At 43.1% G+C, this 25,813-nt stretch overlaps 1 protein-coding gene across 1 annotated transcript in view; it reads left to right on the forward strand.

The window, feature by feature from the left end:
• LOC126199459 (uncharacterized) overlaps positions 1–25,813 on the forward strand; it is a 1,573,541-nt gene that overhangs the window by 250,799 nt on the left and 1,296,929 nt on the right. The window contains exon 3 of the mRNA XM_049936380.1: positions 5,808–5,862. Within this exon, the coding sequence (XP_049792337.1) occupies positions 5,808–5,862 (55 nt within the window). The remainder of the gene's footprint in view (positions 1–5,807; positions 5,863–25,813) is intronic.

A 25,813-nucleotide genomic window follows, 5' to 3' on the forward strand; every position in this document is an offset into this window, starting at 1 on the left:
TCTTCCCGAACGTGCAGAACAAATATCTGGCATGTCAGATATTTCTGACAAGGGAACCTCCCCATCGCACCCCCCTCAGATTTGGCACAGTGGATAGGCCTTGATAAACTGAACACAGATCAATTGAGAAAACAGGAAGAAGTTGTGTGGAACTGTGAAAAAATAAGCAAAATATACAAACTGAGTAGTCCATGGGCTACATAGGCAACATCAAGGAGAACGTGAGCTCAGGAGCGCCGTGGTCCCGTGGTAGCGTCAGCAGCTGCAGAAGGAGAGGTCCTTGGTTCAAGTCTTCCCACGAGTGAAAATTTTACTTTCTTTATTTTTGCATAGTTATTATCTGTCCGTTCGTTCATTGACGTCTCTGTTCACTGTAATACGTTTAGTGTCTGTGTTTTGCGACCGCATAGCAAAACCGTGCGATTAGTAGACTAAAGGACGTGCCTCTCCAATCGGAACCGAAAACATTTGATCGCAAGGTCATAGGTCAACCGATTCCTCCACAGGAAAACACATCTGATATATTCTATACGACACTGGTGACGGCATGTGCGTCACATGACAGGAATATGTTGTCGACCCACCTAACTTGTACACTTGGCGAATGGGTAAAAAGATTCTTCTACCTTGCCAGATTTATGTTTTCTTGTGGATGTGATAATCACTCCCAAAAAAGTGATGAAAACATAAGAGTTTGTCACATAAACTGAAAATAAAAAATTAAAGTTTTTCCGCAGCTGCTCACGTTACCACGAGACCACGGCGCTTCTGCGTTCCCAGTGTCCTTGATGTTGCATATCTTGCGCATGGACTACTCAGTTTGTTTATTTTGCTTATTTTTTTCATAGTTCCACACAACTTCTTCCTGTTTTCTCGATTGATGTGTGTTCAGTTTTTCAAGGCCTATCCACTGTGCCAACTTATAACTAAATCTGAGGGGGGTGCGATGGGGAGGTTCCCTTGTGAGCGTTGACCAGTGAGACGGCACACCGCCACCTACGTCACACGCACGCCGTCTCTCTTCAGTACAGGGTTGTGAGGCGCCATATTGGCATTCATTTCAGGCCTATATGTATATATGCCGTTTCTGAGCACCAGCAAATTGAGAATCACCAAAAAACCCGTTGTTAACTTGTGTGATTCGTTCCAATAAAATAATGAGAAACACCATATTCGTGGCAGAAGAATTATTGTAACTTGTATATTGTGAGAGTAGGCTATTTGAAGGCAGATCCACCCAAAACGCATTGTTCGCAGTACAATTTGTTATAATTAAATTCCAATTAGTAACATATCTACGATTAAGGTTTTCAGCAAGAGGTAACATACTGTGATAAGATGCTCAGCGTGTGTTTTTGGCTTAGCGTAATGAGTAGAATCATCGTCTTGTAGTGAGTTGTTTGTTGGGGCATTAGTTCGCGTCTTGATACTTCAAAATTTTTTTCCTAACATTCGCGTTTTTATTAGGTTCTGATACTTTATTATTGGTTTAATATAAGTATATACTATAATATTTGATGTTATGTAAATATAAGTTCACCTTTTTTTGAGGGGTGACTTTGTTCGATTGGCTTAATCTACTAGACAGCTTGCGCTATTTGTATAAAGATATTTTGCTCCTTTTTATTTTACGCTTGCCGGCCGAAGTGGCCGTGTGGTTAAAGGCGCTGCAGTCTGGAACCGCGAGACCGCTACGGTCGCAGGTTCGAATCCTGCCTCGGGCATGGATGTTTGTGATGTCCTTAGGTTAGTTAGGTTTAACTAGTTCTAAATTCTAGGGGACTAATGACGTCAGCAGTTGAGTCCCATAGTGCTCAGAGCCATTTGAACCATTTTACGCTTCGTAATTCACATGTTGCAATGATTCTGCTACTGGGTAGGAACAGTGATCAAGTAAGACAGATCTAGGGGTTTTAATAAAACGTGGGAATGGTGGAAATAATAAACATTATTTATTATTCTTGTGCGGAGAAGTATTCCAAATTTGTACCGCACTGTTTGTAATGGAACTTTTATAAGCCTTTAATAGAGCTAACGTGGGAATTTTACGCGGGCCCGTTTCGTAAACAGTGTGATTTACGAAGTAGAAACATCCCTCAACCGCCGCTGGAGTGCGTTGCGATCGCGTATACCACGTTGGGGCCCACGTACCGTATGCACAAGTCGCATCGTTCCTGAGCCTTCAGCAGCACGTTGAACTTGGCGCACTCAACGTTAACGTTCGACAGCACGGTCCGTGTGCCGACGGCTTAAGCTCGTAGCATCGTCACAGATCGTGCCGCCGATGTGTGGGTGGCATTGAAATACAACGTACTGGCTGTCGGGCAAAGACACTACCCCTCTGCAGTCGCTTTGGCGCTGTGGAACGTGAGATTCTGTAGTCCTTTTAAATGTGGTTGGAATTGCATCCGCAGTTTGACGTGAGTCACTTCTTACCTGTCGCAGAATGTAGCAGTCATCTCCCCTGCTGTAGTTGACCTGGTCGACCACTTGCTCTCGTTCGGGCAGCAGTACCTGTACGCTCCCCATGCATATGACACAGTGCAGTGAGGAATAATAAACTACTGGGCTACGCTCGTCACACGTCATCCTCGTACCAGTTCCAGATGATTTTTCACCTTATGAAGTCATCCAGATGTTGGCTCTGGACCGTGTTGTAATGAAGACCACCAACACGGTGCACCGTAACTGCTCGCTGACTGACTCGCGCTACACTGTCTTTTCCTGTCGGTTCAGCTGCCTCGTGCTGCGGGACCAGTCCCCTATGGCGCTATATTCACACTGACCTCAGGCAATCTGTCGTCCAGCGCCAGGGAAACCTCTGGTAACATATTTCCGAATTTGCATCCATTTCCACCGAGTAGTAAATATATGTTACTTTATGTTTCTCGTCCTTATGCTTTACGGAGAAGTCTGTATAACATATTTAACTCTATTGATGATGACTTGGTAATAAGTCGAAATTGGTAAAGATGCTATGTATTTGACCTGAGGCTTATACAGAGTGAGCACAAAGTCTTAACGTGATTATAACGATTTATTACAGAATAACCATTTGACATAATATATTACATTTGATGCTGTTACATAGGTTAGTGTTACTAGTTTTTTTTAAGACCACTTACGTTAGTAAACCTCAACGTGTGCTCCCTTGGTAGGTCGGAGAATGTCGAGGCGGTATTCCAGTTCCCGCCAGGTGTTTCGTACACACAGCAGCTTGTATTCTAGCCTTCAGTTCGTGACAAATACTCTGTACTTGATATAGCCACAGAAAAAAAAGTCAAGGGGCGTAATGTCTGGAGAGGGGACTAATGTCCGGATCGGTGAATTGGAAGGAAAGGTCCAACTCCCTGGTCATCCCGCTCTCCAGACATTACGCCCCTTGACCTTTTTTTTCTGGGGCTATATCAAGGACAGAGTCTTCGTCACACCAGTTGCTGACGTCGACGAACTGAAGGGTAGGATACAAGCTGCTGTGGGTACTGTGACAGAACACATGTTACGAAACACCTGGCGGGAACTGGAATACCGCCTCGACATTTTCCGAGCTACCAAGGGAGCACACTGTGAGGTTTACTAACGTAAATGGTCTCAAAAAAACTAGTAACACTAACCTATGTAACGGCATCAAATGTAACTTATTATGTCAAACGGTTATTCTGTAAAAAAATGGTTATAATCAGGACAAGACTTTGTGCTCACTCTGTATATTAAAAAAAATTAAAGAACTTTGCAGGGTGGAGTTTCTGTAAGGCAGCATGTCTAGTGTGCATAAATCTCTGTTGTTCTGGTTTTCAGTCTGAAGACTAATTTAAATAATCTCTCCACAGTAATCTGTAATACGAGATGGTTATAATTAAAACTTAGCTATCTATAGCACCGGGTGGTTATAATTAAAATATAGCTACTCACAGAGGTTAGCGTGGGATCACTTCGGATGACAGCGAAATTTGATAGATACTGTATCAGAATGAAATTTTCACTCTGCAGCGGTGTGTGCACTGATATGAAACTTCCTGGCAGATGAAGACTGTGTGCCGGAGCTAGACTCGAACTCGATCTCGGGACCTTTGCTTTTCGCGGGAAATATAGAAGTTCCAGGCAATATACGAGGGTTGGAACTTAAACAGTGGCAACTACTTATTCACAACCGACACTAAAGAGTTACATGTTTGCACCTGTTACTGTCCTTCAAAGTGGTCACCAGCGATGTGGAAGGCGTAGTCTACCGTTAGCAGAGCCTGTTCTGTTGATGGTGCGAATGGAGCGGTCTATTGCCTGTCAAATCTGTAGAACAGTTCTGAAGCGAATGCCACGAAGTGGTTCCTTCATCTTCGTAATCAAATCAAAGTCACAAGGACTTCAGTCCGGGGAGTATGGTGGATGGTACAGTACTTCCCAGTCCCATCGACCGAACAGAGCGGCCACAGCTTGCGCTGTATGCGCCCGCGCATTGTCGCGCAAAATGATGGGTGGGTTGCGCAGAAAGTGTCGCCGCTTCTTTCGCAAAGCTGGTCTTAGGTGATGCTCCAAAAACGAACAATAATACTGCCCATTGATGGTCTGTCTTGGAGGAACATAATGCGTTAGGATAACACCATCACAGTCGTACACGAGAATCACATAACTTTAGACGGCTCCATTCACATCATCAACAGAACAGTCTCTGCTAACGGTATACTATGTCTTCCACATCGCTGGCAACGGGTTTACGCAACGCTGGTGACTACTTTGAAGGACAGTAACGGGTGCAAACATGTAACTCTTTTGTATCGGATGTGAATAAATAGTTGCCAGTATTTAAGTTCCAACCTTTGTAGAAGCTCCAATGTGGTCAGCGCGTCTGACTACCGTACAGTGGCCCCCGGTTCGATTTCTGGCCGGGTCGGAGATTTAATACGCCCAGGTACCGTGTGTTTTGTGGTCCTCATCACCATTTTATCATCGTCGGTCTGCAGGACGCCGAAGCAGCGTAAAAAAAAAAAAATAAAAAAAAGATTTGCCACAGGCGGCTGAATACCCCAGATGAAATATCCCAACCTCAAAACTATCATACGAGAATTTCATTTCAACTGAGTCTAGAAGAACTATAGGTTTCTTTGGCGGGCAGAAAATGCATTCAACTTCAACTTAAGCAGGCTTCCTATTTTCGAAGAAACAAGTATGGCAAGACGATCATTCCTCTTTTTTCTTCACTTTCTTCGAACTATATTATTACTCTGTAAAGAGTCACTGAAGACCACAGGTCCCTCGTACCAAAATACTTAGAAAATATCCCTGAATAACTTCAGAAGTTTCGTCAATGGAGTTCTGGTTCATCCTCTATACGCCGACATACGTTCGCAGATAGACGATAGTTGAAAACTTTCTTTGAGCAGTTTATATCATGTGAAGTCCAGAAAACACTATTAATGTGTTTTGAGTAACACTGTCGATGAGAATCGCCGTGCGTCTGTCCTCGATTTTAAGGATGGCGAGGAAGGATTGTTAGTTTTGTCGCCTGCGCGGTGTGTAGAGCCACCAGGACGGTCTGAAACTGCGCCACACTTGGACGCAGTGACCTGTATAGCTGGCTGTGCCGCAGGGAGTGTTTGTTCAGCAAAGTGCAGGCCGTCGTCCGGGGAACACTTTGTTTTGAAGGCAGCGCAGAAATAAGAGCAGAGCGACAAATAAGGCTGCGGCTCCAGCCGGAGTTAGCAGAGCTGCGCACCGCAGTATTTCGCAGCTCGTTTTCTCTGGAACTTCTATGGCGCCCTACTCCAGTGCCGAGCTGATATTATATACTGATTTTCTGCTTGTGTTCGCAGGGCGCAGCGTTCGTGGTGCTGTTTTGTTTGGCCGCTTGAAGAGGAGAACGCTACGGTAAGTAGATGCATTTAGGTGTATAACAGGAATACGGCGTTACCTTTGAACTTTGCTTTATGGAATGATGAACGTTAGATGACGGCTTTACTAGTATGTTTCCCAGTTTTCAGGCGAATGCCAACACGTAATACTTCACAAAGTAGTGTAGCCAAGAAGAGAAAAAATGGCTCTGAGCACTATGGGACTCAACTGCTGAGGTCATTAGTCCCCTAGAACTTAGAACTAGTTAAACCTAACTAACCTAAGGACACCACAAACATCCATGCCTGAGGCAGGATTCGAACCTGCGACCGTAGCGGTCTTGCGGTTCCAGACTGCAGCGCCTTTAACCGCACGGCCACTTCGGCCGGCCAAGAAGAGAAACAAATGAGAAAATTTGCATTAGAAATTCAAGGCCCTTTGAAAAGGGTGAATTGTTCCTAACCCGTCATAGTATACCTTATCCCTAAGCCGACAGTGAAATACTGACCAATATTTCCAAGAGGCAGATGCTCATCACCTACTGGTGCTACTGCATTGAAGACGCCGAGTAACTGCCTTGTGGAAATGTTGTGTTGTTTAAAGAGTACTGTCCGGCGCAACACTGTGATGCTTTTAAGCAGTCATTACGTTGGGAAAACCTCAAACACCACACACGATAGTCGTAGAGTTCCAGTTATTGTCTCGAAGGAATGGCTGTGGCGTAAGAACCACCTACCTATTACAGGGGTGGGCGTGAAAAAGTAGCGTAGCCAACGACGCGCCAATAACGTTACTTAAGTCATCCAGTATATGAGAATGAGAGCACTTAGTGATTTGCTACAAACTTAACACGTAATTTCCAACATTTTCTAACTTTCTCTCGCTACAGCCCCCACAAAATAATGGAAAGAAAAAAGTTTAACGCTTACTACATTTTTGCTGTTCGTGGAGTAAAACTGCCGCATGAAGCGTGACGTTTTATTACTTCTTTATTACGAACTGGATTCTGGACACATTTTGCGGACAGCGTTCACATATACCGATGAATGTACCCAAATTACATCATTGTACGACACAGGAGATATATCATAAACACTGAGGTGCCTGTAAAACTAACGTATCACGAAATACATTTGAATTTATTAGTTCGTTGCTACTAACTTTATTGGCAGCACTTTTCGCAGACAGTATCCACATATGCCGGTGGATTTACGTACAAAAGTATATCGTTGTACGAAACATGGTTCAGGAAATATGAGTCAAATACCGAGATGCGTGAAAAACAGCCACATGATGCATGAGGTTTAAATTTGTTACTTCTGTTATACTAACTCTACTCACAACACATTTTGCACACAGTAGCCACATATACCACTGGATACAAATGTAAAATTATATCATTGTATAGAAATGTTGGAACACGTGAGGCAATACTGACCTTACGACTTATCTTGGAAGAAAGATTAAGAAAAGGCAAACCTACGTTTCTCGCATTTGTAGACTTAGAGAAAGCTTTTGACAATGCTGACTGGAATACTCTCTTTCAAATTCTGAAGGTGGCAGGGGTAAAATACAGGGAGCGAAAGGCTATTTACAATTTGTACAGAAACCAGATGGCAGTTATAAGAGTCGAGGGGCATGAAATGGAAGCAGTGGTTGGGAAAGGAGTAAGACAGGGTTGTAGCCTCTCCCCGATGTTATTCAATCTGTATATTGAGCAAGCAGTAAAGGAAACAAAAGAAAAATTCGGAGTAGGTATTAAAATTCATGGAGAAAAAGTAAAAACTTTGAGGTTCGCCGATGACATTGTAATTCTGTCAGAGACAGCAAAGGACTTGGAAGAGCAGTTGAACGGAATGGACAGTGTCTTGAAAGGAGGATATAAGATGAACATCAACAAAAGCAAAACGAGGATAATGGATTGTAGTCAAATTAAGTCGGGTGATGCTGAGGGAATTAGATTAGGAAATGAGATACTTAAAGTAGTAAAGGAGTTTTGCTATTTAGGGAGTAAAATAACCGATGATGGTCGAAGTAGAGAGGACATAAAATGTAGACTGGCAATGGCAAGGAAAGCGTTTCTGAAGAAGAGAAATTTGTTAACATCGAGTATAGATTTAGGTGTCAGGAAGTCGTTTCTGAAAGTATTTGTATGGAGTGTAGCCATGTATGGAAGTGAGACATGGACGATAACTAGTTTGGACAAGAAGAGAATAGAAGCTTTCGAAATGTGGTGCTACAGAAGAATGCTGAAGATAAGGTGGGTAGATCACGTAACTAATGAGGAGGTATTGAATAGGATTGGGGAGAAGAGAAGTTTGTGGCACAACTTGACTAGAAGAAGGGATCGGTTGGTAGGACATGTTTTGAGGCATCAAGGGATCACAAATTTGGCATTGGAGGGCAGCATGGAGGGTAAAAATCGTAGAGGGAGACCAAGAGATCAATACACTAAGCAGATTCAGAAGGATGTAGGTTGCAGTAGGTACTGGGAGATGAAGAGGCTTGCACAGGATAGAGTAGCATGGAGAGCTGCATCAAACCAGTCTCAGGACTGAAGACCACAACAACAACAACATAGCATCTGGTTCAGGAGACGCGACATCATAAACATTGTGCCACATAAAATGAAACGTTAGGGCGAAATTCGTTGGAGATAGAGGTGAAATATGTGTTCAAATACGTGTACAATGTGTTAAATACGTGCGATATTTTGTACGTTCTGAGGCAGGCAAAGCAACTGTTAGGAAGCTAGTAATTTGGTACACATATTAGTTAAGATCTGGGAAAAAATACTGTGGGAGTAAGAATTACCAGCCTCCTATTGGCATGAGGGTGATAACATGGAGAGAGAAGCGAGGGGAGGAGATGGTCAGAGTGAGTTGGAAAGCGACAGAGAGTGCGGACAGGTAGAGATGGGCAGAAAAAGAAAAGAGGAGGAGATGAACAGAGACAGCAGGAGGAAGAGATGGATAGAGACAGAGAGAGGAAGAGATAGGCAGAGAAAGGGGAGAAGAGGAGATGGACAAAGTGAGGAGGGATGGGAGGTGGAATCAGAGGGTAGAAGAGCAGATGGAGAGAGGGAGAGGAGGAGATGGATAGAGAGGAGGGTTAGGAGGGGATGGATAGAGAGAGGGGCACAAGCCGATGGACATAGAGTGGTAGGGGCGAAAGTCGAGTACAGAGAGAGACAGAGGTGGGGGGGAGGGGGGAAAAGATGGACAGAGGAGGCTGAGGGAGGAGGTGGACAGAGAGAGGAGGAAGGAAGAGAGGGACTGATAGAAGACTGGAATAAACACATACTCAGAAAACCTTTGATACTCAACTAGCTGTTTATATATATATATATATATTAGAAATTAATTCTTCTTATTGTCCCCATTAAAGTCCACTACAGACAGTACATTTTTACGTAAACTCTGTTGGATTCGAGTGTAAACTGAATGAACCACATCGTGTTGGAAACAGAATCGTCGATACCAAAGTAACTAACTCCAATTGAGCCTTAAAGAATGGTGAAGAACCTCTATTGATCAGTCTGTAAACGTTTAAGATGTAACAGGTAAAACGAATTCACATACAGTCACTAAAATTTGTCAATGATGCTGTACGGTGAAGTCATAGAAACAATGGATGGGTTTTTTTCATTTAGGGAAGTTCAAGACAATGACAGGATAGACTGGAAAAGAAATACACGGAAGATTCAAAATGACTTGGAATGTTGTAGGCAAACGAAGTAGGGTTTTCAAAAGTAAGGTTTGTGTTGTTGTTGTTGTTGTTGTTGTTCTCTTCGGCGCGAAGACTGGTTTGGTCCATGCTACTCTATCCAGTGCAACCCTCTTAATCTCCGAGTAACTAACGTTACCTACATCTTTCTGAACCATCTTACTGTATTAATCTCTTGGTCTCCCTCTGCGATTTTTACCTCCCACGCTTCCCTCCAGTACTAAATTAGTGATCCCTTGATGTCTCAGATTGTGTCCTACTACCCGATCCCTTATTCTAGTCAGGTGGTGTCACAAATTTCTTTTCTCCCCATTTCTATTCAGCACCTCCTCATTAGTTAGTGATCCACCCACCTAATCTTCAGCATTCTGTAGCACCACATTTCGAAAGCTTCTATTCTGTTTTTATCTAAACTATTTATCGTCCATGCTTCACTTCCATATGTGGCTAAACTGCAGACAAATACTTTCCGAACAGACTCCTGGCCATTTAAATATATACTCGATGTGAACAACTCTCTTCTACAGAAACGCTTTTCTTGCCATTGCCAGTCTATATTTTATATCCTCAGTCTTTCGGCCATCATCGGTTATTTTCCCGGACAAACAGCAAAACCCATCTAAAACTTTAAGGGTCTCATTTCCTAATGTAATTCCCTCAGCATCACCTGATTTAATTCGATTACATCCCATTATCCCTGTTTTGTTATTGTTGTTCATCTTATATCCTCCTTTCAAGACACTTTTTTTTTTTGCTGTCTTTGACAGAATCACAATGTCACCAGAAGACCTCAAAGTTTTCATTTCTTCTCCCTGGACTTTAATCCCTATTCCAAATTTTTCTTTTGTTTCCTTTACTGCTTGCTCAATGTACAAATTTAATTTCGGGGTTAGGCTGCTGTCTGGTTTCTGTACAAACTGTAAATAGCCTTTCGCTCCCTGTATTTTAGCTGTACCATCTTTAGAATTTGAAAGAGAGTACTCCAGCCTTCTCTAAGTATACAAACGTTATAAACGTAAGTTTGCCTTTCCTTAACCTGTCTTCTGTGAGAAGACGTAGAGTCACTATTACCTCGCGTATTCCTACATTTCTCCGGAATCCAAACTGATCTTCCCTGAGGTGGCTTCTATCAGTTTCTCCATTCGCCTATAAAGGGTTCGTTTTAGTCTTTTCCAACCATGACTTGTTAAACTGATAGTTCGGTAATTTTCACGCCTGTCAGCACATGTTTTCTGTGGAATTGAAATTATTATATTCTTCTTGAGGTGTGAGGGTATGTTGCCTGTCTCCTACAGTTTTGCCCTGGCTGGCTCTCCCAAGGCCATCAGCAGTTCTAACAGAATGTTGTCTACTCTTGAGGCCTTGTCCTAGCTCTTTCACCCACCTCACTTCATCTACGCCCTATTACATTTCTATAATATTGCTTTGAAGTTCATCTTCTTTGTAGACCCTCTACATTGTCCCTGCACCTTTCAGCTTGCCCTTCTTTGTTTAGGATTGGTTTTTCATCTGAGGTCTTGATATTCATACAGATGGTTCTCCAAAGGTCTCTTTAATTTTCCTGTCGGCGGCACCTATATCTCTCCTAGTGATATATGCTTCTACATAAATTTGTCGTCTTGCCATCCCTGCTTAGCCATTTTGCACTTCCTGTCAGTCTCATTTTTTAGACGTTTCTGTTCCCTTTGGCTTGCTTCATTTACTGAATTTTTGTGTCTTATCCTTTTATCAATTAAATTCAATATCTCTTGTGGTACCCAAGGTTTTTACTAGCCCTCGTCTTTTTACCTACTTAATCCTCTGTTACCTTCACTATTTCATGTCTCAAAACTGCCCGTTGTTCTTCTACTGTATTCCTTTCCCTATTCTTGTCAGTCGTTCCCTAATGCTCCCTCTAAAACTATCTACAACCTCTGGTTCTTTCAGTTTATCCAGGTCCCATCTCCTTAAATTCCTGCCTTTTTGCAGTTTCTTCAGTTTTAATCTACAGTTCATAACCAATAAATTGTGGTCAGAGTCAACATCTACCTCTGGAAATGTCTCACAATTTAAAATCTGGTTCCGAAATCTCTGTCGTACCATTATATAATCAATCTAAAACCTATTGTACATGTACAACATTCTGTCACGGTTCTTAAAGCAGGTGTTAGTTGTGATTAAATTATGCTCTGTGCAAAATCTACCAGGCGGTGTCCTCTTTCACTCATTTTTCCCAGTCCATATTCACCTACTATTTTTCCTTCTCTTCCTTTTCCTACTATCGAATTTCAGTCTCCTATGACTATAAAATTTTCGACTCCCTTAACTATCTGAATAATTTCTGTTATCTCATCATACGTTTCTTCAATCTCTTCATCATCAGCGGAGGTAGTTGGCAAATAAACTTGTTCTACTGTGGTGGGTGTGGGCTTCGTGTCTATCATGGCTACAATAATGCATTCATTATGCTGTTCATAGTAGCTTATCCGCGTTCCTATTTTTTTATTCATTATTAAATCTACTCCTCCATTACCACTATTTGATTTTGTATTTATAACCCTGTACTCACCTGACCAGAAGTCCTGTTTCTTCTGCCACCGAACTTCACTAACTCGACTATATCTTAACTCCGACTATATCTAACTTCAACGTATCCATTTCCCTTTTTAAATTTTCTAACCTACCTTTCCCAGTTAAGGGATCTGACTGTTTCTCCTGATATCTACATCCTCCTGAGTAGTCCCCGCCCGGAGACCCGAATGGGGGACTGTTTTACCTCCGGAATATTTTATCCAAGAGAACGCCATCATTTAACCATCCAGTTGAGCTGCATGCCCTCGGAAAAAACTACGGCTGTAGTTTGCCCTTGCTTTCAGCCGTTCGCAGTTACCTGCACAGCAAGACCCTTTTGGCTGATGTTACAATGACAGACCAGTCACTCATCCAGACTGTTGCCCCTGCAACTACTGGAAAGGCCGCTGCCCCTCTTCAGGAACCACACGTATCCTGACGTCTCACGAGATACCTCTACGTTGTGGTTTCACCTACGGTACGGATATTTGTATCGCTGAGGCACGCAAGCCTCCCCACCAACGGCTAGGTACATGGTTCATGGGGGTGGGCTTCTAAATATATGAAAGTGAAAGTTTAAAAACAGTTTATGCTATAAGTTACGACTTACGGCAAAGAGACATGGACAAGAGATACGAAAGGGACTTTTCTGACGAACTAGAAATTATCATTCATGGCACAGTATGTGGTAACAGGTTACCAAATGGTAAGTTACAATGTAACAGTGTAAATTTCTTCGAAAATTTTTTACGTGTTGAATGCTTGTTTTATTGAATGGAAGAAATTTTCCTAACATTACCGATTAACCAAGAAATATCAAATAATCACACCATTTCATATGCGCCAAGCATGAGTATGCTTATACAGGAAGGGTTCTAATTTTGTTTTTGTATTGTCTTGGCAATTGAAGTAAATTTATTTTAGCAGTTAAGAGTCTTTGGAATGTAAAAATCTTAATGTAAAAATGTTAAGTTGTTGTCATTACTGTTCTCTGTGTGCTAGACAAATTTCTACCAACAATGTGAATAAAGACATTAATGAAAATGTTAAAACATACAAGGTACGGTGAAGTTGCTGGGTGTAAGTGTGAGGTTATGTACCGAAATTTAACCCCATATAAAACGTTTCATTTATTTCAATGTATATCTTAAGGCAGGGGTTCCAAAACTTCACCGTAGGTGAACACTGGTCTTCCTGGAGAAGTGAATAAGTGCTCCATGAAAAAGAGTTTTCTCTTTCGACATTTTGATGATACTAATTATTTTTAAAAGGATTTATTATGATTTCTGTAGTATTAGTTATGATTTAAAACTAAAGTAATCAACAAATGAAACAAAATTTACGAGCTTCCTGTGTTGTGGGGTAGCTGTGGGTGAGCACCTTCTGTTAATCAGTACAACGAAAAACGATTCCAAAGATACAAAATTTACTTTTTTTTCACTTGTTTACTTTGAAAGTTAACAAAATTTTAGAAAACGAGGAAATTTCGTATCCAGTACAACGAAAAACCAGTCCAAAGTTGCAAATTTTACTTTTTTTTATTCACTCGATGACTAATTTCTTCGTAACACAGTCACAACTGGAATTTTCGAAGATGTGAAAACCATGTCAAAAATGTGCAACGAACAGTTACAACGCGTACAGATATGTAGTCATATGTATGCGCTGTAACTGTTCGTTGTACATTTTTGACATGGTTTTCACGTCTTCGGAAATACCATTTTTGACTATGTTACGATGGTTTCAAAATGGGTCTCGGCCCGAAATTAGTCATCGAGTGAATGAAAAAAAGTAAAATTTGCAACTTTGGACTGGTTTTTCGTTGTAATGGAAACAAAATTTCCTAGTTTCACAAACTTTTGTTAACTTTTAAAGTAAACAAGGCGTTCCGTCAGAAGAAAAGTTTTGGAACCTCTGCCTTAAGATATACATTGAAATAAATGAACCGTTTTGTATGGGGTTAAATTTCGGTATATAACCTCACACGTACACCCAGCAAATAATCCTCATTATACTTCAGATTAATTTACCTGTACATTGTAATGCACCTGACGATGGCAGGATACTACCGAAATGCGTTGTGCTAACAAATCTCAGTAAAAAGTGTCTGAAGCCGTAAAAATTAGTCGTAAATATATAATACAGTCACTGATTTCAACCAGTTCCATACAACATGAATAAATTTAAGAATATGTTACGGTTTTACTGTCCAGTACAACCTGAAAGTGCTGCTCATTGCATAGTGGTTACTGACGCGGACGTGTATGGGATGTCGCAGAAGGAATGGATAATATTCAGGACTATAACACGAACGATCATTCGAAGCAAAAAAAGTCTAATAAACAGCGACTCTAAAATGCATAGCTTACGAGCTGCGAGCTCTTTTTCGTCTGCGCTATTGTGAAAAACATCTTTTTTACTGACAAGGGAACCTCCCCATCGCACCCCCCTCAGATTTTGTTATAAGTTGGCACAGTGGATAGGCCTTGAAAAACTGAACACAGATCAATCGAGAAAACAGGAAGAAGTTGTGTGGAAATATGAAAAAATAAGCAAAATATACAAACTGAGTAGTCCATGCGCAAGATAGGCAACATCAAGGACAGTGTGAGCTCAGGAGCGCCGTTCTCCCGTGGTTAGCGTAAGCAGCAGCGGAACGAGAGGTCCTTGGTTCAAGTCTTCTCTCGAGTGAAAAGTTTAATTTTTTATTTTAAGACAATTATCAAAGTTCAGGCGGTCACACATAATCAACTTCGTTCTCCAAAATTCCAGGACATGTTCAGATTTGCTTGGACATATGCAGGATTTGACGGTCTACACACGGAAATTTTGAAAACGTTAAAAACATATGTTTTGACAGAGCACAGGGAAAACTGTGCGACTGTGAAACTGTTGCATTCATTTGTTGCAGTTTATGTGACAAACTCTTATGTTTTCATCACTTTTTTGGGAGTGATTATCACATCCAGAAGAAAACCTAAATCGGGCAAGGTAGAAGAATCTTTTTACCCATTCGCCAAGTGTACAAGTTAGGTGGGTCGACAATATATTCCTGTCATGTGACGCACATGCCGTCACCAGTGTCGCATAGAATATATCAGATGTGTTTTCCTGTGGAGGAATCGATTGGCCTATGACCTGGCGATCAAATGTTTTCGGTTCGCATTGGAGAGGCACGTCCTTTCGTCTACTAATCGCACGGTTTTATGGTGCGGTCGCAAAACACTGACCCTAAACTTATTACAGTGAACAGAGGCGTCAATGAACGAACGGACAGGTCATAACTTTGCGAAAATAAAGAAAGTAAACTTTTCACTCGAGGGAAGTCTTAAACCAAGGACCACTCGTTCCGCAGCTGCTCACGCTAACCACGGGAGCAGGGCGCTCCTGAGCTCACACTGTCCTTGATGTTGCCTATCTTGCGCATGGACTACTCAGTTTGTATATTTTGCTTATTTTTTCATAGTTCCACACAACTTCTTCCTGTTTTCTCGACTGATCTGTGTTTCAGTTTTTCAAGGCCTATCCACTGTGCCAACTTAACTAAATCTGAGGGGGATGCGATGGGGAGATTCCCTTGTGAGAAGATGCTAATAGCTCTTAAGGTACGAATTTTAGAGCCCATGTGGACTAGACTTTTCTGTTTCGAATGATCGTTCCTATCGTATCTATGAATATTGACCGTTTCTCCTTGGACACTCTATATATGAGGCGTGTATTACGAATGCGAGAGAGATAGAAAGGTCACAGGCGTCATTTTCCACGGGACACTGTGTGGCGCCGTTGTGGAGCCAACCGCCTGTGTGATTCCTTTTTTTATTTTGCCGCCGGGTAATACGTTGCACCGCGTGCGCGCAAGTGAAGACGGAGGCAGGGAGCGGCGCGTTTTCCTTGTTTAGCACGTGCTCGCAGCCGGGCCACGTATAGATCCGAGGCAACGGCTGGCATATTCGCCGGGAACAGGTGCTTCCCGCAAGGCAGGCGCCTGTCTGTATCGGTAAAGGGATTTGTTCCTCCCTGCCCTGGCGGGAGGCAGGGGGGGGGGGGGGAGGGGGCGACAGATGCTGCCACCAGCTGCCCGTGCGGCTCGCTCCACAAGTGATCTCTACTGCGGAAAAAATATTCCTGTGGGGGGAGATGTCATAAAAGGTGCCCAATAAGCGTAGCAATCGTGTGGAAGGAAGCGTCTCTTCTATTGCAGTAAGATCTTTGTTTGACTGAGGGGAACTGAGTTACACTTTGTAGTAAAAAGTAATGATTATCACCCACTACATAAGATGGGCCAACCATGCCGAGATTCGTAATACCGTCACAGAAAGTATGTTAAGTCTGCACCAAACAAGTCCGTCGTCAAGTGACTGTTAATTGCCACAAGGCAGTAAATTTGGCAGATGACATCAGAAGTGGTCGACTGAAAGTGCCAACGTCAGAAATGTTGATCGACATGCAAACTGCGTATTCTTTGAGTCCCCCGCAGTCTGTGCGACGTTCATCTAGCCAGTCTGGTCTTTCAGTAATCAGTATTATATTAAATGAGTCTTATAATGGGAGGACACCATCAGTACTCTTTGTAACTGTAATGTTTTGTTCCTTTTTGAACAGATTGTATTAGTAAGAAAAAAGTCGCATCATCAGCCGTCCTATTGAACTGTTCGGCAAATATAAGGGGCGATCAAAAAGTTTCCGTTTTAGGGTGTTACTGTAGCGTATATGCAAAGTCTCGCGACTCCGATGTGGGTATACGGGGTGAAAAGTATTTAAACCGACAAACTCTGGGAGGACGTAGGGGACATCAAAACAAATATTTTTCCCTAATGTCATTTTTTCCAATGAGGAGTATTTAAACCGGTAGAGGAAGATCTCTCTGGCGGCAAATTAGTTAAACCAGCAAACACTTTTCCATTTCTTTATGACCAAGAGACAACACATTAACACAACCCAATTTCAATTACAGTAGACTTTCAAAAATTCCTCCTTTTACACTTAAACAAAGGTTACACTGTCGGATCATGTTCTGTCTGACACGGGCAAAAACCCCAGGAGTATCCTGAACTGTTCCTGCTGCTGCCACTATCCGGGCAACCAGATCCTCTCCTGATGCAACAGGAGTTGCGTAAACAAGGTTGCGCATCTCTCCCCACACAAAAAAGTCCAGTGCGGACATATCTGGGGATCGAGCAGGCCATGGTACATGACCACCTCTGCTAATCCCCGTTTCTGGGAACCGTCGGTCCAGGAATCGACGCACACGACGACTGAAATGTGCCGGCGCCTCCTCATGTTGGAACCACATGCGTTGTCTTGTAGGGAGCGGGACGTCTTCCAGCAATTCTGGCAATGCTCTGGCGAGAAATTGTAATAGTGCCTGTCGTTTAGTGGCCTAGGTAGCAGATACGGCCCAATTTAACAGTCCCCAACAACACCGACCAACACGTTAACGAAGAACCGCACTTGATGAGCGCTACTAACTGTGGCATGTGGCTTATCCTCACTCCAAACATGCGAATTGTGCATGTTGAAGACTCCATCACGCCCGAACGTTGCTTCATCGGTAAACAACACAGAGGATGGAAATGTAGGATGAATTTCACACTGTCCCAGGTACCACTGCGAAAACTGTGCTCTGGGTGGATAATCAACTGGTTCCAGGTTTTGGACACGCTGTAAGTGAAATGGACTTAACAATTGCTCTCGAAGGACTGTTCTTACATTCATCTGATTCGTCCCCATGTTACGTGCAATTGCACGAGTACTGATTGAAGGATCCCGCTCCACATGCTGCAAGACAGCTTCCTCAATTGCAGCGTTCTTATCGTGCAACAGTGTCCCTGAACAGGTAATCTGCTAAATCACCCGGTCTCACGCAGACATTGGTACACAGCAGCAAAGGTCGTATGATGGGGGATACGGCGATTAGAATATTGTTGTTGATAAACCCGCTGTGCAGCTCGTCCGTTGTGGTGCGCTACGTAGTACGCACCAACCATATCAGTGTACTCACTCCAAGTGTATCGCCCCATTAGTAAACAGAGACAATGCACTACTACACTGGTGGACAGCAGTTGCCTACAACTGAAGAGCGTAATACGGCCTCCAACATCTGAAGAGCCTAATACGGCCTCCACCGGTTTAAATAATCCTCATAGGAAAAAATGACATTAGGAAAAAATATTTGTTTTGATGTCCCCTACAACCTTCCAGACTTTGTCGGTTTAAATTCTTTTCACCCTGTTTAGGCACCGACATACTGGCAAGGGGTGTGTCTGGCATTCGTGTCTTACCGACTTGTATGCGGTAAATGAGGAAATGTGAATCATGACGATGTTACTGCCAAATGCGTGTAAAGAGTACCGACGTGCTGTTGTTCTTTTCTTCGCTGCTGAAGAACAAACACCAGTAGCCGTCCATCGGAGAATGACGAACGTGTATGGGGCAGCATGTCTGTAGACAACCACCGTTGTGATATGGTGCGCAAGCTCTGTGCTGGTCGCGATTGGACACAAGACGCCGCGATTGGACACAATACGCCGGTTGATCTGGGAGGCCAGCCTGACATGCGTGGAAAACACTCTAGCACCTGCTGTGTAGTCCTGATCTTTTGTCACACGATTATCGTGCCTTTGGGCCCGTAAGAAAGGCCGTGAAGGGTCGACGATTCTTGTGCATCAGGCAGACTTCTTCACATAGCAGAACACCGTGTTTTACCAAACGGCTATCTTCAACGTGTTGCGTCAGTAGGAGGCTTGTCTCACTACTCACGGCGGTTTGGCCCGCTTGGCATGCCGGTTCTGGGCTCTACGGCCTTCGAACGGAAACATTGTGATCACCCATTACAAATATCTGAAATAGGTACAGTAAGATCAGTAGACACATGGGATCAGCCACCGTAGCTGAACTGTCAGCGTATTGACTAGTTTCACTTTAAGGAGCTGCTTGAGTGAGAAGTACCTGCTGCAAGGCCTGGAAAACCGAAGACCTGGAAAACCGACGACGTCCGGAAGAGCCCCTCCATACTACATCGGAAATGACACCTCATGGCAGAGGATATGGCGGCCGGTCGGCATTCCGCGGTCCTCTGAGCCTCATCGCTCAGGTTTTAAGTAGATATCAGTAAACGTATGTGATAATGCGAGGTTTCTCGGTGAATTTCACTGATGAGACCTGCCCTGGTCATGTACTGGCAATTAAGAGGTCTGCATCTGACGTTTATGCTCGCTCGAACTTCTCGGTGCATGTAGTTCCGCGTAAGTCCGGCAGATGTCGATACAGCCGCTTTGGACCGAGGAGCAACTACACTTCCTTGACGCTCGTTCGAGAGTCACCTGCTCGAATTGCCCGGCCGCCAACTATCAGTAACCCGAGCCGCGATTGAACTGAAAATAAATGAGAATGCGAAAACGATACTTGATTCGTAAGAATATATCCTGAGTGGAAACACAGTTGTCGTAACAATATTTTTAGAGATTTCATTAGTAACTTATAAAGATGTCGGCTACATGTACTGTGGCAAGTGCTCTGTTTTGTTGTCTTTCAGATCGGCCACCACACATCGTAAGATACATGACTGCAGAATACGATATGTGTAAGTTCTGAAGCATAACCCGATTCATTGAAAGCTAAGGTAATTAAAAATGTGCGTCGAAGTGTGTGCCGGAGATCTTCGTCCATTTACATTAATATTACGTGTAGAATTTCGCGCTTTATGTCATTTCAGAATGGGGACATGTCAGCATTTTGCCTCATCCTACGATACTAATACCACGAAACAACGAGAGACAAGCCCACGAAATATGAACAAGTGTGACCCCCAGGATTAAGCAAGCCATAGGCGTCAATGTATGTGCATGTACAACGGCTACATGGACCCAATACTTATCAGAAGATGTGTTACATATCAATTACTGTGCATTTTATTTATCGAGATTAGGCTCTGAAAAATGTGATATTGGTGACAACTCACTTTTCTGAGAAGCAAAAAATCTGTAAGATTTACTAAGAATTGCACAGAGGAAACTGTATTCGAATTGTTAGAAGTAAATACCCAGAATTTTAATAAGTTTTCATTTGTCACTTAACGAGGTGCAAATATATGCAAGGCACTGCGTTCTTTCAGTATTATTATGCATTACACGTTTTTTGGACACAGTCCTGGAACAGATTTTTGATGAAGATTATTTGGTAAATGAGGTTACAATGGTTTATCCCACGAGTTGTGCTGTCAAAGATGTTTTCAGTCTCATGAAGAATCCCGGTGACGTGAATTCGATACAGACAAACTTGAAGCAAGAAACGGAGACTGAGTGGAACATTTTGTTTAGAATGTTACAGTCTGTAGTTAGGCCGTACGATAAAATAACTGAAATGCTTCCGGAGAAAACTTTTATTGATTACGACAACAACACTGCAAAAGAATTCATGACATTTTTAGAGCCTGCAAGGCGAGAAGATTCCAACAGTTCAGCTTGTTTTGTTATGAATACACAAATTGAAAGGCATTATAATACAGGACCCCAATATAAAGAAGTGTGTTTAAATTGTTGCAGATCCAGTATTCTTGTTTAACACACGCTGGGTGTCCAGCAAATGAAAACTACACTTAATTGTAAAACGCCAATTTCGATGTCACCGGTATTTTGTCAGTGAAGAATAATTGTCGTATTATCACCTATTAACTGTAGATAGTTCGTGCGCTGAAAGAAAACCCTGTCTCGGACCTACAAAGGAGAAAGTCGAAATTCGTAGGTTACACAGAATAGTAACAGTTCCGTGGTCGCGTTTTCGATGACTTAAAATGCCTGTGTCTTAAAGAGATGGGACGTTAAATACTGTGCGTCAAACATGTGATGAAATACCAGTTCCTAATAAGCTAGACTAAAATTATAACGTGGCAGTAATATCTTACTCTCGCATTCGGGAGTACGACGATTCAATCCCGTCTCCAGCCATCCTGATTTTGGTTTTCCGTGATTTCCCTAAATCGTTTCAGGCAAATGCCGGGATGGTTCCCTTGAAAGGGCACGGCCGATTTCCTTCCCCATCCTTCCCTAACCCGAGCTTGTGCTCCGTCCCTAATGACCTCGTTGTCGACGGGACGTTAAAACACACTAACCTAACTCTATTTTTGTCATACATATAAATACAGGGTGTATCAAAAAGAATCATCCGATTTGCACGTCTATATTTCTAAAACTAATAAACACATACAACGAATTTTGTTTTTTGATGAACTGGAAACTCAAAAAGCTTTTTTTCATACCTTTTCATAAGTGTTCAATATGCCCCAATTGAGATGCATAGCATATGTCAATGCGGTATTCAGATTGTTCCCACACTGCATCGAACATGTCTTGAGTTACAGCTTTCGCAGCTGCTGTTATGCGATGTGTCAGTTCACTCATTGTTGTTGGTAACGAAGGCACATAAAGTGTCTTGTATAAACCTCCACAAGAAATAATCACATACAGTCAGGTCCGGTGACGTGGAGGCCAGTAATGTAAGACTGAGTTATTTGGCCCAGTGCGACCGATCCATCGTTCAGTAATTCTGTGATTTAAAAATTCCCGCACTTACAGATGGCAGTATGGAGGTGCCTCACATCGTTCGAATCAGTCTCCAACTGTGGGGAAAGAAAGAGCTCAAGCATATAGAGATATGTGCTTCCTGTAACAGTGTTCTCGGCAAAGAAAAATAGACCACACACCTTTTCCCCGCGGTGGCCGTGCGGTTCTGGCGCTGCAGTCCGGAACCGCGGGACTGCTACGGTCGCAGGTTCGAATCCTGCCTCGGGCATGGGTGTGTGTGATGTCCTTAGTTAGGTTTAAGTAGTTCTAAGTTCTAGGGGACTTATGACCTAAGATGTTGAGTCCCATAGTGCTCAGAGCCATTTGAACCAACCTTAAACTGCACAAACATTAAATTTTGGAGAGACCCTCTCATGTTGTAACACTTCATGTAGTTGTTCTGTACCCGATATTCTCACTTAATGAGGGTTCACCTTTCCATTTAAATGGAATGTTGCCTCGTCTCTAAACACGAATCGTGGAAGAAAACTGTCATCCTCCATTATGCCAAGTACGAAACTACAGAACTCCGCGCGTTGTTGCTTGTCACCTTCACGAAGAGCTTGCAGTAGCTGAGTTTTGTATGGTTTCATGTGTAAACGTCGACGCAACATAACTCCAGACGGACATCGGCGGCATGTTGAGGTGTCGAGCTGCATGGCGAACGGATTTTCGCGGACTCCTTGTGAAACTATGGCGGATGCGTTCGACGTCTGTGTTAGGCACTCGGGGACGGCCCGGCGGTTTGTCTTTACACAAACAACCTGTTTCTCGGAATTTTTCATGCCACCGCCTAATGCTCTGTGCTGTAGGAGGATCCACACCATACATAATACGAGAGTCACGCTGAACAGTTATTACTGACCCGCACTGCACAAAACGTAGAACACAAAACGCTTTCTCTTGTCCCGACACCATATTTACTAGAAATTAAGTGGGCGCACACTACTGCTGCCTAGGGGGAACAGTGTAAAACTCGAGAGTTTGGCCTTTCCAACAGTACGTTGTTCACGCACATATCTCAGATAACATGAAACTTATGATTTTTTTATGCATGCTGTATTTATTTATGACCGTTGATCGAATGTCAGCCGCACTCAGCAGCCAAAAGAATGAAGTCACTGTTTTCGGAGTGACTAGACTGTGTGCCTGATGTTGAGTTATATTTAACCCGAATAGATAGTGGTGACGGAAATCGTCTGCTTGAGAATCAGAGCGTAACAGTAGCTATTTTCGAAGCTATCTTATTTAACGAGAAGAATATTTTGTGTTCCAGCTTCAAACGTGACTATCGAAAGAAACTTCGGTGCGGCGTGGAACGTTATCTCGGACGCATGTAACTGACTTGATCCGAAAACGATTCATTGTAATTACATTAACAGGGAATAATTTGGAAACAATTTTATTCCTGTTAGATTTCTAATTTCTTAGGTGGTCAAGTTCACACACTCGTATTTCACATTTGAATCAGTAAAGAAGATGGTGTTTTAAAAAACAGCAGTGTGAATTTTCATTACCATCATTACAAAAGTTGGTAGTTACATAGTTTTACTGTGAAACTCCAAATTTTTCCTAAGTTTTGTTACAGCGTAAAGCAAGCTAATTTCTCTTATTGATCACAATGATGTCGCGATTAGACACTACCGCCCTGGTATACAATGTCTATAGCGAAACTAAATTGATGTGAGTGTAGTTAAATCGCCGGCCGGGGTGGCCGAGCGGTTCTAGGCGCTACAGTCTGGAACCGCGCGACCGCTACGGTCGCAGGTTCGAATCCTGCCTCGGGCATGGATGTGTGATGTTCTTAGGTTAGTTAGGTTAAGTAGTTCGCCAGACCGGATGGCCCATGCCCCCTCCCCTACTCCACGGTGGCCCATTAGACCACAGCCTGCCCGCTTCGAGCATTTGTACTCTGGCAAGTGGCAACGTCATCTTGAAGCAACGTTGCTCCAAGAAAAGTGTCACGTGCTTGGTGGAGGAGCAGGGAGGGAGGGAGAGAGAGAGAGAGAGAGAGAGAGAGAGAGGTTAACGAAATGAATCACACAAAGATCTTTCCTCTATTTTAAATGCTTACTTTATGACTTATCCATTTGGTTTCTCCACTACTAGATAGAAACATTAGTGTCAGATGGTGCAAAATATTGTTTTGATTGGATGAAATTATTAGCTGCTTGCAAAAACCCTTTGTGAGACCATATTGCAAGCGTCTGTCGAGAGAATACGGCAGACAGTTGCAGCAGGCGTGTTTTGTTGAATGTATGTGCCACAGTTTCGTTCCGAGCCAGGCAGCTAATGAAGCTGTCACTTGTCCTGCTGCCTAACTAATGGTTTCGTGCAGGCGACCGAGGAAATGGTGTGGCTCATACGTTTCCGTCTTCGCTGTCTGCGTCAAGATTTATTACTATTTCGCTTACAGTACATTTGTGAGGAATGCAGAGCGTGTCGCATCACGATGTTTTGAGGGTGCTTCGTGTGCTCTGACTCTCTTCTGGTGATTTTACTCGAGTGTCTGACAACTTGTTCCTGGCCCTACGCAAATACGAAGTGTGTGAGGAAAGTAATGAGACTGACTTTTATGTACCAAAGTTTTTTTTTCCAAAAATCAATATTGTCCTCTTCAAAGTACTTCGCTTTGGCAGGTGCTGTGTACATTGGTGGATGGAATCGTTGTTCCCAGTCTTGGTAGCAGCGCTGAAAGGCTTCAGTTGGTAGCGCCTGTGAAACATCGGTTACTTTCTTTTGAATGTTTTGCAGGCTCCCAAAATGACGTCCTTTTAAGACATTCTTCAATTTGGGAAAATGAAAAAGTCACAAGAACTCAGATCAGGCGAATAGGGAGGCTGTGGAACAACAAGAATGCTATGTGCGAATTAAGACTTTCTCGGCGAATCTCGATGATGAAGTCTTCTCGGGTTACGAGGCCCACGAGAAAGACGGGCCGCGGTGCGTACGTCACGAAGGTAGTCCGGAACTCGCTCACCCGCTCAGCTCAGCAGACAAAATGGGTTTCTAAAACTGTTAACTCGCAGCTGGGCATGTAAGTACTAACGAGAATTGCATCTTCCACTGGAATCTGCTATTATGAAGTCTTACTGATTAACAGTAGTACAGCAAAATTTAATTTAAGATCAATACTCGATATAGATGGTATAACGGCATGTTTATAGCATTTAGTCTCTGCTGCTTACCAGTACTCATTACATGATGGAAATGGTGCCTTATGCAACTGATAATCATTTCAGCACGATTTTATTTTATTGTACGGCAGTACAGCCGTAACAAATTATAAGTAGGACTAAAAACAGTAGCCGGCCGGTGTGGTCGAGCGGTTCAAGGCGCTTCAGTTTGGAACCGCGCGAGCGCTACGGTCGCAGGTTCGAATCCTGCCTCGGACATGGATGTGTGTGATATCCTTAGGTTAGTTAGGTTTAAGTAGTTCTAAGTTCTAGGGGACTGATGACCACAGAAGTTGGGTCCCATACTGCTCAGAGCCATTTGAACCATTTGTAGCTCTCGCAATGGTGTGTTGTGGAGCCGTTAACTGAGAGAATAGTTCGAAACCGTCAGAATACTGCATACTGTTGAAAACGCCGAGGCCCGTGCGTTTCTGGAAGATGGCAATGTATGTCTGGTGGAAGACAGACGATCGACAGCATTTCGGCATCAGCGGATTACGAACCGCAGCAGGAATTCTGCTACGATCATAGGTTCGAATCCTGCCTCGGGCATGGATCTGTGTGATGTCCTTAGGTTAGTCAGGTTTAAGTAGTTCTAAGTTCTAGGGGACTGATGACCTCAAATGTTAAGTCCCAAAGTGCTCAGAGCCATTTGAACCATTTTGAACTAGTAACTGTAAGATTCCATAATAGCGGATGCCAGTAGAAGATTCAGTTTTCGTTTGTACAGACACGCCTAGTTACTAGTTAACAGGTGTAGAAACGTAGTTTGTCTGCTGATTTGAGCGTGCGATCGAGCGCAGGACTACCTTCGTGACGTACGCGCTTTGGCCTGTCTTTCTCGTAGGCCTCGCTCGGGTTATTAGTCGCGTCAACGTTTCAACAGGTTTCTTGCTCGTCATCTTCAGGCGAAGTCTGGATCTGTGATTTGCTCCTTCGAGCTTTTTTCGGTCGAGGAAATGTCTTAAGTGTTCC

This window comes from Schistocerca nitens, chromosome 8, assembly GCF_023898315.1.
Source record: "Schistocerca nitens isolate TAMUIC-IGC-003100 chromosome 8, iqSchNite1.1, whole genome shotgun sequence".
Classification (NCBI taxonomy): Eukaryota; Metazoa; Arthropoda; class Insecta; order Orthoptera; family Acrididae; genus Schistocerca; species Schistocerca nitens.